At 44.0% G+C, this 15,519-nt stretch overlaps 1 protein-coding gene across 2 annotated transcripts in view; it reads left to right on the top strand.

Moving 5' to 3' along the window:
- Positions 1–15,519, top strand: part of LOC137425193 (zinc finger SWIM domain-containing protein 5) — a 237,436-nt gene that overhangs the window by 172,353 nt on the left and 49,564 nt on the right. For both annotated transcript variants that reach the window (XM_068113368.2, XM_068113377.2), the window contains exon 9: positions 471–713. In XM_068113368.2, coding sequence (XP_067969469.1) covers positions 471–713 — 243 coding nt within the window. The remainder of the gene's footprint in view (positions 1–470; positions 714–15,519) is intronic.

Here is a 15,519-nt window from a genome sequence, read left to right on the forward strand (position 1 = left end):
ACCTTTCATTGAACTGTGCTGTGAGTGACGCTGGTAAAAACCTCCCCCCCCCCCCCCTCTTTTTATACCTTTTACATCTTCGTGTTTATCATGTTTATGTATTTGCAGTGGAATTTTTGTCTATTCTTATGCCTCTCAGGCAGTGTGTCAAAAAGATTAACTGCTGTCAGTGTGAAGATCAGAGTTAATGGCTGGTCTACTCTCTGCAATGGATATAATAGGATATAATGATTCAGTGGATCTAAATGTAACATTACTTGCTTTTCTGTGTACCTTGAAAACGATGCTGTTTGGGATCGAAGCCATTAGCTGACATGTCCCAGGAGCACTTGAAGTATTCGTACGCTTCCCCTAACAAAAGAGCACGTAGTCCCTTTCTACCCTTCCTCCCCCGAAAATAACAAACATAAAAAAAGTTTTGGACATTAAAACATTTTGGACTTGCTCAATATTCTTCTTGGTGTGTGCAGTTGCTTCTTCAACATTCCGTCATACACCCTTCGTGGGCAGTCGCGATGGCGAATCATGCCTCACCCTGGCACTCGAGGTGGCTCTGATGGGCCTCGGGCAACAACGGACCATGCCTTCCAGCGCCTCGGGCCAGGAAAAGACCTGCCGTCAGGAGGAGCAGTTGATATCACGGCTAGGCGAGGTGGAGCTCGACGAGCCTCTGCTGAGGCTCTTGAAGAAACAAGCAGAGGTCCAGCTTGGTGGTACGTAGTGCGAAACATTATACCGCAGGTGGCTGCACAATTACACTGTCTCACACTAGTACAGCGGATAAGCTCTCATATTTTAACAAATTGTGCATTTTTGGAGAAAAGCATGAAATTTCTAGCATAGTTAGTATATACCATAAGGTTTATTTTCAGATGTGGAGGGAAGTCAGATTTGACCTCTGAGGACCGTGAGAGGTCAAATCCAAAATGGCCACCAGTCCACCGGGTCTAATGTTCAAACGCGCTTATAGGTGTCATTTCCAACGAAATTGGGGATGCCCATTCATTTGGTGATACTTTTGAGATCGCCAGAACTCAAGGACATGCATTTAGGTCACGGTCAAGGTCAAATTACGTTAAATATCTATTTTTATGATACTGCAGTTGGAACTGCTATTGGAAAAAGTTCATTTGAATTTTTAAAACTTAATTTTTTCAGGTACAGGGATAGGTACAGAACACCCAAAGACCAGAAATGATGAAAAAAAAGTGTTTACACTGCAAGGAATGATGCAATAACCTCTGAAAAAATAACTGTAGTTAACCAAGTATGTCCACCAAAGCTTTCATTAAATCAAGTGCAATGATGAAAATTGGTAATGATCAAAATCTAACAGTCTCCAGAACAGAAGCACAGTGCAGTGCACTTGAATGCAGCTTTGGCACACTTGCAGCGTCCAGTGCACCCTTTCCTGCAGCCACAGTCGATCAATTCATGGCACGATTTTGATGCTTCAGGAAGAGTGGTCCAAAGAGGCTGCCACCCAGTTGTCTCTTTTGTCCAGCCCCAGTCAGGTGGGTCTGGCATCTCTGGATCCATGACCAATGCCTGGTTACAACAGTTGGCCTGGTAGCAAGTGCGCTTGATGTGCTGCTTGAGTGTTGCCTTGGTTGGAGGAATGTTCTCTAGAGTTCTACACTTCGGTGTGAAGAGCTGTTTCCTGGCATCATTCACTTCCGTGCTCTCACTGGTTCTATCGTACATCAGCACCACAAATCGCTCTAGCAGTAACAGAGCCTTCACTGACCTCACTTGGCATGCCTAGGAGTTCATTGAAAGCATCATTCACCTCTGGGCATCCCCAATTTAGTTGGAAATGACACCTATAATGTTTTTCTACACTATTTGGTTCCAAAATTAAGCGCGTTTGAACATTAGACTCGGTGGACTGGCGGCCATTTTGGATTTGACCTCACGGTTCTCAAAGGTCAAATCTGACTTCCCTCCACATCTGAAAATAAACCTTATGGTATGCACTATGTTAAAAATGTCATGCTTTTCTCATAAAATGCACAATTTTTGTGTTTATCTGCTGCACCACATCGGTTTAGCTTCACAAAATAGCTCCGGTGGAAATGCTCCATAAAACAGTAGGCAGCCTGAAGTTTCCAGGTGGAAATAAGAATCGAGTCGAATTGCTATCACAACTGTATTTGAATTTGTTGCATTGCTTCAGTTTAATGTTGTGGTGGGACGTTGCTTCATACGTGCCGCCTTGAAAATCATCAAACCTGAGTTTCCAGACTTGAGCCAGCGTGTTTTCTGTTATCATTTCATCCCTGTGCTTTTCGTTGTTTACATCAAATTTCAATGTCTTTATCGCATCTTGTTGGTGTCTTAGAGTATTATCCAATTTTGTATCCTTTTCAGTATCGGGCCTACACCCCAAGGCCTCGTCCTTTCCTTCTCCTCAACTTTCTATTTTATTTCTCAATCGCTTAAAAAAATAAAATTTTACTACAAAAAAAAAAAAATCACCAACTCATTCTGTCTGTTATTACCTTCCTTCGTTCATTCTTTATCCCTTCCATTCTCAATACCTCATATGAATGAATGAATGAATGAATATGAATGATCGTTTTAAGGCCATTTTCCCCGCTAGAGCAGGGGTTAGCCTTGCGGGCCCCATGACAATCATGGTTCCCTGTTTGAGGCAATGTTTTTATGGCCGGATGCCCTTCCTGACGCCAACCATTAGTCGCCTCTTACGATGCGCAGGGATACGGTGTACCTATTCTAAACCGGGGTACACACCGGGATCATTCATCCCAGCAACCTGGTACTCAATTTGCCGACCTCAGAAGGATGACAGGCTGAGTCAACCCCCCTGGTGTTAATTTAGCGATCGACCAGGATTCGAACCCAGGATCCTAGGATCCCAAGCCAGCACCCTAACCGCTAAGCCTAACACCAGGCTTCTCAAAACCTCATAATTGAACTAATATTCATCCTTCTCAAACCTTTCCCGCCAATGTTCCTCTGCTCTTCCTCTGCTTCAATGATTCATGTTGTCATGTGCTTGTGAAGGTCAACATCTCTCTGGCCATTCTCAGAGTTGCCTAAATGCCAGCAAGTCTGATATTTTACTCAGGCCCACTGACAGGGACTGCAAGCAGCCGTCTCACTTCAGGACTGGTCTCCTTTGTCTACCACCCCTGATATTGATGCAGACTGGGGATTCTTCCACAGAAACTGACTCTCCCTTATGCACAGTTTCATCCCATCTTGTCCTCAGTTATCTCACCCATCCTCCCACCCAGGGTACACTGAATCCTGTGGTGAGGTAGTTCCTTTGAAACATTGCCTTCTCTTCCCGGAAGGCAAATCTGACTCAAGGCAACTTAACATCATCTGTAAAGCTCGCAACATGTGTGTGTCCACTCTTTGGAGAGCCATAAAACAACACCTGTTCAACCTCAAGAATAAACTTTCAAACTTTTCTCCCTCCTCTAAAACCTAGGGGCGCCTTGTTAAGTCAGTCTCTGGTGTTTGCTCTCCTTCCATTCCTTCCATTCCTTCCTTTCCTCAAATGGCCCCACAGTCGACTCTGCTCGTGAGAAGGCTGAATGCCTCAATTCTATGTTTTGCTTCCGTATGTTGTGTCCCCAACCCGTCACTCTCTGTACCCACCCTTCCCGGTTGTACCCAACTGCTCCTGGACTCTGTCTTTTGCACCTGAGAAGGTGGGAGAGGTTCTTTCAACCCTCGAGTGGGATTCTGCAACTGGGTCGGATGGCATCAACTTACCTGTCCTAAAATCCGGCTCTTTTCCTGGTCTGTTGTTGCATATCCCCTTTCTGTTCCTTTCACCCTATCATTTGCCCAAGGTCATCTTCCATCTGCTTGGAAATCAGCCAACATCAGTTCATTGCGTAAAAATGGTGCAGAAACTGATCCTCTATACAACAGACCTATTAGCTTACTTCCAGTCATCAGCAAGGTCATAAAATGCATGCATATCATCGTAGTTGACATCAAATCCTTCTTGTTTCTTTCCAACGGCCTGATCTCAGACTGTCAGTTCATTTTGAGACTATAATGCCATCATCTTTCTTGGGTACACCACATGCAGTATCAAAGTTGGCCTCCGAAGTCAGCCGCCGACTGGGCATCCGTTATGTAAAGTCTTTCATTGTACATCTGACCTTTGCAGCTTGATGGAGTACTGCTCTCCCCTCCTGGCTGGCACCCCTGTCTCACACCTTGCTCAGCTTTATGCCATGGAAACCAAGTCCTTCAAAATCATTGGTTTTCTCCCATGTTGAGACTGCATCTCTGGGACTGTCATCTTTATATCACAGACAGGTGAGTGGTCTCTCTGTCTTCTACTTCCTCCTTTCTGGTCTGGCACCCTCTGCCTTTCTGTACTTTGTTCCCCCACCCCCCCTTCCTCTCCAACGTTTCTACAGGGTGGACGTCATCTGCCAGTAAACACCCTTTTGGTAAAACTACCAATTTCCAGAATCACTGCTCACCTCCACTCATTCGTTCCTCTTCCCCCACCTCCCCCTGCCTGTGGAACCAGCTTCCTCAATTTCTTCAATCCCATTCTTTGCTCCAGTGTTTCAAGACCGATCTTCACCACCGTCTCAGGGCATACTCCATCCACAACCATGATCTAATTTCTACCTCATTCATCTTCCTCCCCCCCCCCCCTCCCCCAGTTCCAGGTTTCCTGTGTTTATTTCCACTTCTGTGGTTGTGAGTTTGCAGCTGTTTACCTCCTGTTCCCCCCTCTTGATCCCATTCTTCACTACGTCCATTATTCTCCAAGTCTCCCTCTATTTTATCCCTAATCCTTGCTGTTGGTGGGCCCCCCACTCACTCTTCCTCCTGTTCTTTTTGTTCTGTTACGTCCTGTTCCATTACGTGTTCTAGCTCCTCGATGAGCCTCAACACTGTATCCACAAAAAAATCATTTTCTTTTATTTAATTGTAAATTTTCCAAATTGATATTTCAATATAAAATGTGGGATCTGAGGTTTTGTTTCCACCTTGAGTTCCTTGTAAGTGCTTGAATTCCATTGAGATCGACAACTTCAGGCCTGAAAAATGTTTTTCCTGGTGACCCATCCTTATTCATTCCTTTTTTTGTTCTCGTTCTCCTCCTCTTTTGTTATTTCTCTATTTTTAAATTAGTCATATGATTATTTCATTTTGCTTCATTTCCATTATTTACAGCCATCCTGGTGATTGCAAGCAGGTTTGGATTCTTGTTTGATTTCCCGTGTAGTTTTAAAATCTTTGTCTCTTCAAATTAGTTTTGTGTGTCAACTATAAAGGTCTTGGAAATATAATTTATGCTGTGGTTTTTGATCTTTTAGCAAATATCAAACCTCAGTTTTGACCTTTATCACTTGATCTGCTTCACTTTCTTTGTTTTTCTCTGCTCCTTCTTCTTCTTCTTCTTCTTCTTCCTTTTAATTTTCCTGTTACTAGCCATGTATAACTGTTGCTTTGCTGACGGCTTTAACCAAATGACAGCATCTTGCACTTCACCTACATATTTCATGTATATCTGTGAATCTCAATGAGGATCTAAAATGAAGTGAAATGCGAAAAAAGTTGATACCACATAATTGTTGTTGTTGTTGCTGCTTTCGTTGTTGTTGTTTGTGCGCTCTTTCCGTGTACTTTTATACATTTTTATATTGCTTCGAGAAGTATTATGATATTTAATTTTGAGTGTTCCTTCCGTGTCCGTCACGCTTCATTCTAAAGGGGTCCTGTTGTCGTAGAAGAATACAATATTCTTGTACACCTGAGCTTGTACACCTGAGCACACCTGAGCTCCTCACCACATACAAGGCTTTCATCCGCAGCTCAATGGAATACTGTTCCCCCCTCTGGGCTGGTGCTCCTGCCTCACACCTTGCTCGGCTTCACGCTGTTGAGGCCAAAGCTTTCAGAATCATTGGAATCTCCTGCGATGTAGTCAACTCCGAGGGCCTTTCACTCACTCACCGCAGGCAGGTTGGTGGTCTTTCTGTCTTCTACCGACTCCTCTCCGGCCTTGCTCCCCCAGCTCTCTCTGTGCTCTGTCACCCCAATATTCCTTCAGGTCGCACAAGATCTGCCTGCAACCCTCTTATGGTTAAACTGCCAAAGTCTAGGCTCTCTGCTCACCTTCACTCTTTCATTCCCCTTTTCTCCCGCCTCTGGAACAAACTCCCCCACTCCCTTCAATCCCACTCCTCCCTCCAGGTCTTTAAAACAGCTGTTCACCACCATCTCTTATCTTCCCCCATCGAAAACCTTGATCTTTTCTACCCCCGGTAATTCACCCCAGAGTCCTTGCAGTGTTCATATGTTTTATTCCTCTCCCACCTCCCCCCAAGTCCTCCCGATGTCCCTGCTCTCAAATGTTGTGTTTGTGTCCTTCCCCCTCTCTCCCCATCTTGTGTGCCGCTCCCCTTGTTTTTTGTGTTTTGTGTGTCGGTTTGTCTTTTTGTGTGATTAATGTTAGCTCTTTCACGAGCCTCGATCTTGTATACAAAAAATAAAATAAAATAAAAAATGTGACCGTTGGAAGCGATGCAATAAGCTCAAAATCCTGCTTCTTCTTCCTCAATTCCCCAAAGACGGACTTGCATCACAGGTATATTTGTGATGAAACGGACAATAATTTTTGTTCCAAGTAAATCGATTAATAGCATATTTGTCAATCTACGCATATTCAAGGAACCCTTTACAATAAAGCGTGATGGACACACAGACGGTTTGTTTTAGTAATAGATTCATTTCTTACGTCAGTCTTTTTTCAGAAGTTGAATCGAGCCACATATTTTGTCCAGTTTGAGTTTTTAGAAGCACCTAGCCCTCATGTTTGTTTGTCTTTGAGTAATTTTTGAGCTAATCCTAGCGTGTTACTCCACACTATACCATTTACAATATTTTGCACTCGAGGGGGGAAAAAACTTTTCTTTTTCCTTATATACCAGTCCATGAGCATTATGTGTAATTTTTGCCTCTGCCACCAAAGGTGGCTGTCTATCTGTGAACTCTCTGTTTGTCTGTCTGACTGTGAACTGGATATCTCAGAAGGTTGTGACAGATTTGGACAAAGTTTGGTGAAGAGATCCGGTTACTAGAATTCTTTAAGTGATTTTTCACCATTGAGAGATGGTATATATATAACAGTCATGTGAAAAAGTAAGTACACCCCATGTAAAGTTTTGACTTTTTCAACATATTTCAACATACAGCTATTTGATCTTCATTTTAACAATATTGATAGATAAAGGTGATATAATATAACAAATATCATGAAACATTTACATTTTGTAGTCCATTGTATAATTTAAATAAACATAAATGCAAATTTCGCATGTGGAAAAAGTAAGTACACCCTTGGCTCTAATAGGTGGCATTGCCCCCTTTGGCAGAAACAACCTCAAGTAGGCGTTTCTTACAACTGTCTACCAGACTCTGACATCGACTGGGAGATATTTTTGGCCACTCCTCCATGCAGAATTCTTTCATCTGTGCGATGTTTGAGGGGTTTCTTGCATGCACAGCTCGTTTCAAATCCCCCCACAACATCTCGATGAGATTTAGATCCGGGCTTTGACTTGGCCATTCCAGAACCCTCCATTTCTTTCGTTTCACCCATTCCTTGGTGAATTTACTGGTATGTTTAGGGTCATTGTCATGTTGCAAGGTCCACCTTCGGTTGAGCTTCAACTTTCCGACAGATGGCCTCACATTATCCTCAAGCACCCTCTGGTACAATGAAGAATTCATAGTGGATTATATGATGGTGAGCTGCCCAGGCCCTGATGCAGCAAAGCTGCCCCAGACCATAATATTTCCACCACCATGCTTTACAGTTGGTATCAGGTTCTTGTAGTCAAATGCTGTCTTTGGTTTTCGCCAAACATGTCTTCTGGTACTGTGGCCAAATAGCTCTACCTTTGACTCATCTGTCCAGAGCACATTGTTCCAGAAGTGCTGGTCGTTGACTAGGTGTTCATTGGCAAACTTTAGTCTTGCCCTGATGTTCTTTCTGGACAGCAAAGGTTTCCTCCTGGCACACCTCCCATGTAGATAAAATTTGTGCAGCCTCTTTCTAATGGTAGACTCGTGCACTTTGACATCAACAGTGGCAAGAGCTACCTGTAGGTCCCATGATGACATTCTGGGGTTCTTAAGAGACTGTTTTCAGCATCTCGCGGTCTTCTCTCGGGCTGAATTTGCTGGGACGGCCTGGCCTGAACAAGTTGGCAGTTGTTTGGAATCTTCTCCACTTGTAGATGATCTTCCGGACAGTCAAATGATTGATTTCAAATTGTTTGGAGATCTTTTTAAATCCCTTCCCAGACTCGTAGGCATCTATAACCTTCTTTCTGAAGGCCTCAGAGCGCTCTTTTGATCTAGGCATGGTGACCACGCACACTTCAACAACAAAGAGCAAACCAAACTAAATGTCTGAGGTTTAAATAAGACAGGTTCCTCCAAGATCCTCTCTAACGATGTTCTAATCATTTGCACCTGAGCTGGTGCACCTGATTCTAATTTTAGGTATTTGAAGGAGTGATAAATGTAGGGGTGCACTTACTTTTTCCACATGCTAAATTTGCATTTATGTTTATTTAAATTATACAATGGACTACAAAATGTAAATGTTTCATGATATTTGTTATATTATATCACCTTTATCTATCAATATTGTTGAAATGAAGATCAAATAGCTGTATGTTGAAATATGTTGAAAAAGTCAAAACTTTACACGGGGTGTACTTGCCTTTTCACATGACTGTATATATTCCGTGGGACCCTGCTATTCGCGAATTGCGAAACCGCGAATAGGAGGGCATTGTTTCAATGGAAAAAAGGGGAGGGGGGGGGGGGGGAGAGATAGGTTCCCGAGTCAAGAAAATCTGCGAATAGAGAGGACCAAACCACGAATGGTGAGGCAAAATCCACGAATGGTGAGGCAAATCCTGAGAATTTCGACGATAATCCGCGAAGGTTGATGAAAACCCCGCAAATGTATGCTGTGGCATTGTTTCAATGGAGAAAGGTTGGATAGGTTATAGGTTCCCGGTAGTTCCTGATTTGTGGAGGAATTTTTTTTAAGTTTAAAAATTAATGTTGTCTACGGCAAATGCACATAATCACAGTTTCACAAAAAATGCGTACAAAAAAAAACAAACCAGGTACCATTTCCAATTTATTGAAGGAATGCGCATACAGTTTATTAAAAGTGCTTAACCATACAGTAATGTGAAACTATAAAAAACACAACACCATCATGTACTATTTAAAGCTTTTATTTCACAAATACACGCAACTTTCAAATGATGATTGTGATGATGATTATGGTGATGAATTAAAATCCCATGAATTCCTCGGACTTTAAGGGCGACCCAAATGATGGGACAGCGTGCACTAAGGGAGAACCAGGAGAGGTAGAAGAAGGTGAGGATGGATGCTGGTGAGAATGCTGAGAGGGCAACAGGAGAGGGTGTTGATGGTCTTGAGGTGGGAGCAGGGCTGAAGAAATGGGTAATAAATGGGGAGCTGCCTGACAAATTGCCCAACATTTTGATGTAGCTCTTTGTACGGGAGCAGCACATCATCCAAGCCCCTCTTGAACTTGAGGTACCTCTCCACGACTGGGTCAGCGTCTTGCACCCTGCCAACAAGCGCCCGCTTGTCCTGCAGCAACTCGCCCAGGAACTGGACAGTGAGGTTGGACCTTGGCACCTCTTCCTCATCTCTGCCGACCTCCTCCTCCTCGGAAACCTTTGGAATGGCTTCCAACTCGTCCTCGGTGAGCGGGTTTGGTTCAGCATCATGGTTTTCAGCATGAAGTCCCTCGTCTGCGTGTTGTACTCGATCCATATTCTGAGAGTCTTCTCCATCCTTTCCATGTGACATTCCGGACATGGGTGACCACTTTCGTACTCTACACAGCGCTCGCTTAAACTTTCTCACGAAACGCCTTCTCCTTCTTCCGTATATAGTGAACGATGGATTCGTTGATGCCGTAATGCCTGCCCACAGAGGCCGCACTCTCTCCTCTCGAAAGTTGGTCGAGCAGCTCCAATTTGTTGCTGAAGCGCATCACTTTATTCTTCCTCTTGGTAGTCGATGCATCTCCGGCGCTGGTCTTGAGCTTGGGAGCCATGATTGAATGATGAGCAGAGCGAGACTCAAAAACGCAGGTCAAAGCAACGGGACGAGAACAATGATCGAGATCGAGGACACAATCTGTGTATGTAAGATCGAGAGCATTGTGGATAGTTGCGGGGGGTACTCTGCCCATTGTTTGTGGGGGATGTTATCGGATGATGCCGTATTGAGCCTATCTGCTAATTTCATTAATATATTGTTGCGGTTTTGAGAAAACACTAAAAAGTAATGGCAACCACCATACAGGTCCCTTAGAATAGTTATTTCGTAGAAGACCATAATCTTATTAATCCCCTTATTTCGGGTTATTATATCATGCGTTGGGGAAAGGTCCTCCACTTAAAAGGGTCTTCAGGCAGCTCCAATTCGTATATACTAACAATGGTACCCGCCCTATGGGCGGGGCTTCAATTGGGAGGCCCAAATGAAAAGGCTAAATATCAGAAATTGAAGGCTTTTTTTCTTTCAAACGATTTATATAAACATCCTTCAATCTTGATCGGTGCAGCCGTTTGTGCGGCACCCGGGGAAATAACGTCATGCGGGAGCAAGTATCAGCAGGATGTGGCAGTGTGGGAGTCCACGTTTCTGATCCTCCTTCATGCCGAAGTAGCCCACCACTTCTCCAAGCATTCCGCTCTTCAGATCCGCCATGACAGATTTAAGCTTGATACTGAAGATCCGTGCAGTTCGTCCTCCCGATGTCGTATGTACTCCCGATACGTGTTTCCTTCATTGTAAAATTTACAAATCAGCAGTTAAAAGGATTTTGAGCCAATAGCTGTTACGGCCTTGGCAAGATCGATGGAGACAGCGACCTGTTAGCATATTCACCGCCCAAATAGCTATGTGGAATTCTCTCATGTGGAGATTAAACTAATCGTGTTCACAATCGCTATGTCGTATGTACTCCCGATACGTGTTTCCTTCAGTTGAAAATGGGTTAGAATTCTCTGAAGCAGGGATTCAACCCGTGTCCTTATAAAAGGTCTTTGTCCGATGTCACCGAGTTTGATCGGTGCAACCGTGCAGCGATTGGTGCAGCCGTTTGTGCGGCACACGGGAAAGAAACATCGTCACAATGAGAACAATCAACGTTATGCGAACGCGAATGTTATGCGGGAGTCCGAACCTGAGAATGCTGGAGACTAAAGGCAAAGCTGAAATTGGGAAAACTAAATAGCCTATTTTACTCCTAGAGATCCCAGGATTATCCACCCAAAATATCGTTGAGATCGGTTCAGCAGTTTTTACGGTACCTTCGAACAGACAGACAGACGAACAGACATTTGGTGAATTATAGTAAGATATATATACTGTTACAGATCTCGAACGTCGGCTCTCCCCTTATCAAGGTGGGGGGGGGGGGGGGGTTAATCCCCTTGTCCTTTTATCTAACCGACGCGAGTCCTGGAAGTTATACGCTCCTTCCGGTCGGTATTAGGTAGGGTTATTGGTCAACTTAGTCCTAATACATAATTACGAACACCGACCGCGAAGCAGGGAAATAACTCCCGCCCGAACCATGGCGTTAGTGGACACGCCGAGCGAAGCGAGCCGCGATTCGGGCCATTAACAATGACTAGACCCGATTATGGCGGTTCCGATCGTGCCACGTTTACCCAATGAGAGAAAAGACGGATGCGATTGGATAAGAGGAAACCAGAAAGAACAGGGCAATTTATTAACAGTTTACAAGAAGGAGAAGAGGAAACGAAAGAAATGTACAGGATAGGAAGAGGAAGAAGAAACACACAGGACAGCCTTAAACAGTCTTATTCTTAATACCCCAAGACAAACGGGCCCGTCTCACATACACACTCACACGGGGATTGTAGATGGTTGATGGTCACCAGCACGTCCAGGCTCCGTTCCAGGGGGCGAAACCCAGCAGGCAGCTCCGCGTGTAGTGGAACACGAACGGACAATTATATAACAGGGGGAAGGCTGGTGTCCTAGCGGCGTATGTAATAAGTGCACACTCGTGCCAAACGCCCCCTCTCTCCAATGTCCTGCTTTAGCACAAGGTTCCAACAAGAGTCCTTTCACAAGCGTACTTCCAACAGGCTCTTTCAACACCAATGCTTCTCATAAGTCCTTCTCAATGCGCATTTCCAACCAGTCCTCTTTAACAAGCACGCCTCCAACAAGTCCTGTGAAAGGGCTTTGCGTTCGCGCTTTTATAACTCAAGCAGCGATCGCTCCGCCAGCCCAAAAGCCACGCCTATCAGGCGATCTTACCTCAGCCCTGGTTGGCTGGTCATCGCTTACCGGCCATGCCCTGATGGTGGGTTGACGTGGCCACACCTCCATTCTTGTGCTCCGCCTCCTTTCCCGGGCTTTACCTCGTGGCTTATGGCGGCGTTGAGTAAGCTCACAGGCAGCTAAGGCTGCGGCGGCTGGCCGAGGAGCGTACCAAATTGGGAGGGCCATGGGGCACAGACAGGAGGGCGTGCTTAATGGCGTCGCTTGGAGAGGGAGGCTGGCAAAATGAATGGAATGGGGCCTACTCCTTATTTGATTGACACAACGCAGATTCAACTATTGGAAACATGGCCTTATCTATACACATACTAATGAAATAACTGAAGTCCTATGGTGACCTACATGTTGCTTGTGGCCTAACTAGGGGGTGCTACCTTTAACCCTTTAATAATGTCATATTTACAAGTGTGGGTTCTCAAAACCGCAACAATATATATATATATATATATATACATATATATATGTATATGTATGTATATGTATATGTATGTATATGTGTATGTGTATATATGTAATGTGTGTATGTATATATGTATATGTATATATATACAGTGCATTCAGACCCTTTCACTTTTTTCACATTTTGTTATGTTGCAGCCTTATGCTGAAATCGTTTAAATTCATTTTTTCCCTCATCAATCTACACTCAATACCCCATAATGACAAAGAGAAAACAGGATTTTAGAAAGTTTTGCAAATTTATTAAAAAGAAAAAACTGAAATATCACATTTACATAAGTATTCAGACCCTTTGCTATGACACTTGAAATTTAGCTCAGGTGCCTCCCATTTCTCTTGATCATCTTTGAGATGTTTCTACACCTTGATTGGAGTCCACCTGTGGTAAATTCAATTGATTGGACATGACTTGGAAAGGCACACACCTGTCTATATAAGGTCTCACAGCTGACAATGCATATCAGAGCAAAAACGAAGCCATGAGGTCGAAGGAACTGACTGCAGAGCTCAGAGACAGGATTGTGTCGAGGCACAGATCTGGGGAAGCCTACAAAAAAAATTCTGCTGCATTGAAGGTTCCCAAGAGCACAGTGGCCTCCATAATTCTTAAATGGAAGAAGTTTGGAACAACCAGGACTCTTCCTAGAGCTGGTCGCCTGGCCAAACTGAGCAATTGGGGGAGAAGGGCGTTGGTAAGAGAGGTGACCAAGAACCCGATGGTCACTCTGGCCGACGGAAGCCCGCTTGGAGTCTGCAAGAAAGCACCTAAAGGACTCTCAGACTGTGAGAAACAAGATTCTGTGGGCTTTCATGTGTCTTTCTCTGAGGAGAGGCTTCCGTCTGGCCACTCTGCCATAAAGCCCAGATCGGTGGAGTGTTGCAGTGATGGTTGTCCTTCTAGAAGTTTCTCCCATCTCCACACAGGATCTCTGGAGCTCAGCCAGAGTGACCATCGGGTTCTTGGTCACCTCTATTACCAAGGCCCTTCTCCCCCAATTGCTCAGTTAGGCCGGGCGGCCAGCTCTAGGAAGTCCTGGTTGTTCCAAACTTCTTCCATTTAAGAATTATGGAGGCCACTGTGCTCTTGGGAACCTTCAATGCAGCAGAATTTTTTTGTCGGCTTCCCCAGATCTGTGCCTCGACACAATCCTGTCTCTGAGCTCTGCAGGCAGTTCCTACGCCCTCATGGCTTGGTCTTTGCTCTGATATGCATTGTCAGCTGAGAGACCTTATATAGACAGGTGTGTGCCTTTCCAAATCATGTCCAATCAATTGAATTTACCACAGGTTGACTCCAATCAAGGTGCAGAAACATCTCAAAGATGATCAAGAGAAATGGGAGGCACCTGAGCTAAATTTCAAGTGTCATAGCAAAGGGTCTGAATACTTATGTAAATGTGATATTTCAGTTTGTTTAAAAAAAATAAATTTGCAAAACTTTCTAAAATCCTGTTTTCTCTTTGTCATTATGGGGTATTGAGTGTAGATTGATGAGGGAAAAAATGAATTTAAACGATTTCAGCATAAGGCTGCAACATAACAAAATGTGAAAAAAGTGAAGGGGTCTGAATACTTTCTGAATGGTGTGTGTGTGTGTGTGTGTGTGTGTGTGTGTGTGTGTGTGTGTGTGTGTGTGTGTGTGTGTGTGTGTGTGTGTCACGATATATCAAAACGTTGTATACGGATTCGGACGAAACTCGGTGGACAGGTTGTGTGTGACACGGAAGAATTGATTCAATTTTGTTCAAAATTGGAATCCGGATCTACATCATAGAAATTATAAAGTCGGTCTTCACCATTGAGTGATCGGGTCAAAAACTATATATAGCATGATGTTTCAAAGTGTTATGGACGGATTATGGCAAAACTAGGTGGATCAGTTGGTTCGGTGACGAGAACAAGCCGATTCGATTTGTTTCGGGTCCGAATCCAGATCCGGCCTAGCAGTGGGATACAAAACGTAAACTGTTCAGCTCCTGAGCGCCGTTCTAGTTTATCTTGTAACCGTCCTCATTGTACTCGAGTAACGGTTCACTCTCCTTTGTGTATCTAAATCGTGTTCAGTAATTAAACGTCATGATTGAGTTCGTGTAATCTCAGCTTTGCACTCAGGACGCATCCATTATTATTATTATTATTTTTAGCCGCGTCGCAGACGCTGCTCATAGAGTGCACTCTGCTGTTGTTGTTGTTACCACGTCTTCTTCTTCTTCTGCTTCTTCTTCTTCTTCTTGTTGTTGTTCTTGGGTTCTTGCAGAGAAGACAAAACCTCAAAGCTCCACCCATTCTGGGAACCATAGCTCCACCCATTCTGGGAGAGCCTTCATATAAACAAATATCCACCATTTTATTAACTCGCATAGCTTTGAGGCCTGTTTTGTAGGCCGCCCGTGGTGTCTTCCTCTCACACAGTTTTCTTTCAAATCAAATTCGATATATTTCATTTTTCACAGTCGCCAACATAGTTTTAGACTCGGTTGAAAAAAAACGGGAAGAAAATCCGATGAAAGTTGCCCTTTATAGAACGAAATGAATTCTCAAAGGCCTGTAACTTCAAATCCATTGACATATATATTTTTTTAATCGCGGCATGCTCAGTCATACACCGCCCGAAATAACAGACGGGAAAATGCCGAGATATCTATCTATAATTCCAGC

The sequence above is a fragment of the Myxine glutinosa genome, chromosome 1 (assembly GCF_964187855.1).
Source record: "Myxine glutinosa chromosome 1, kmMyxGlut1.1, whole genome shotgun sequence".
NCBI classification, from domain to species: Eukaryota; Metazoa; Chordata; class Myxini; order Myxiniformes; family Myxinidae; genus Myxine; species Myxine glutinosa.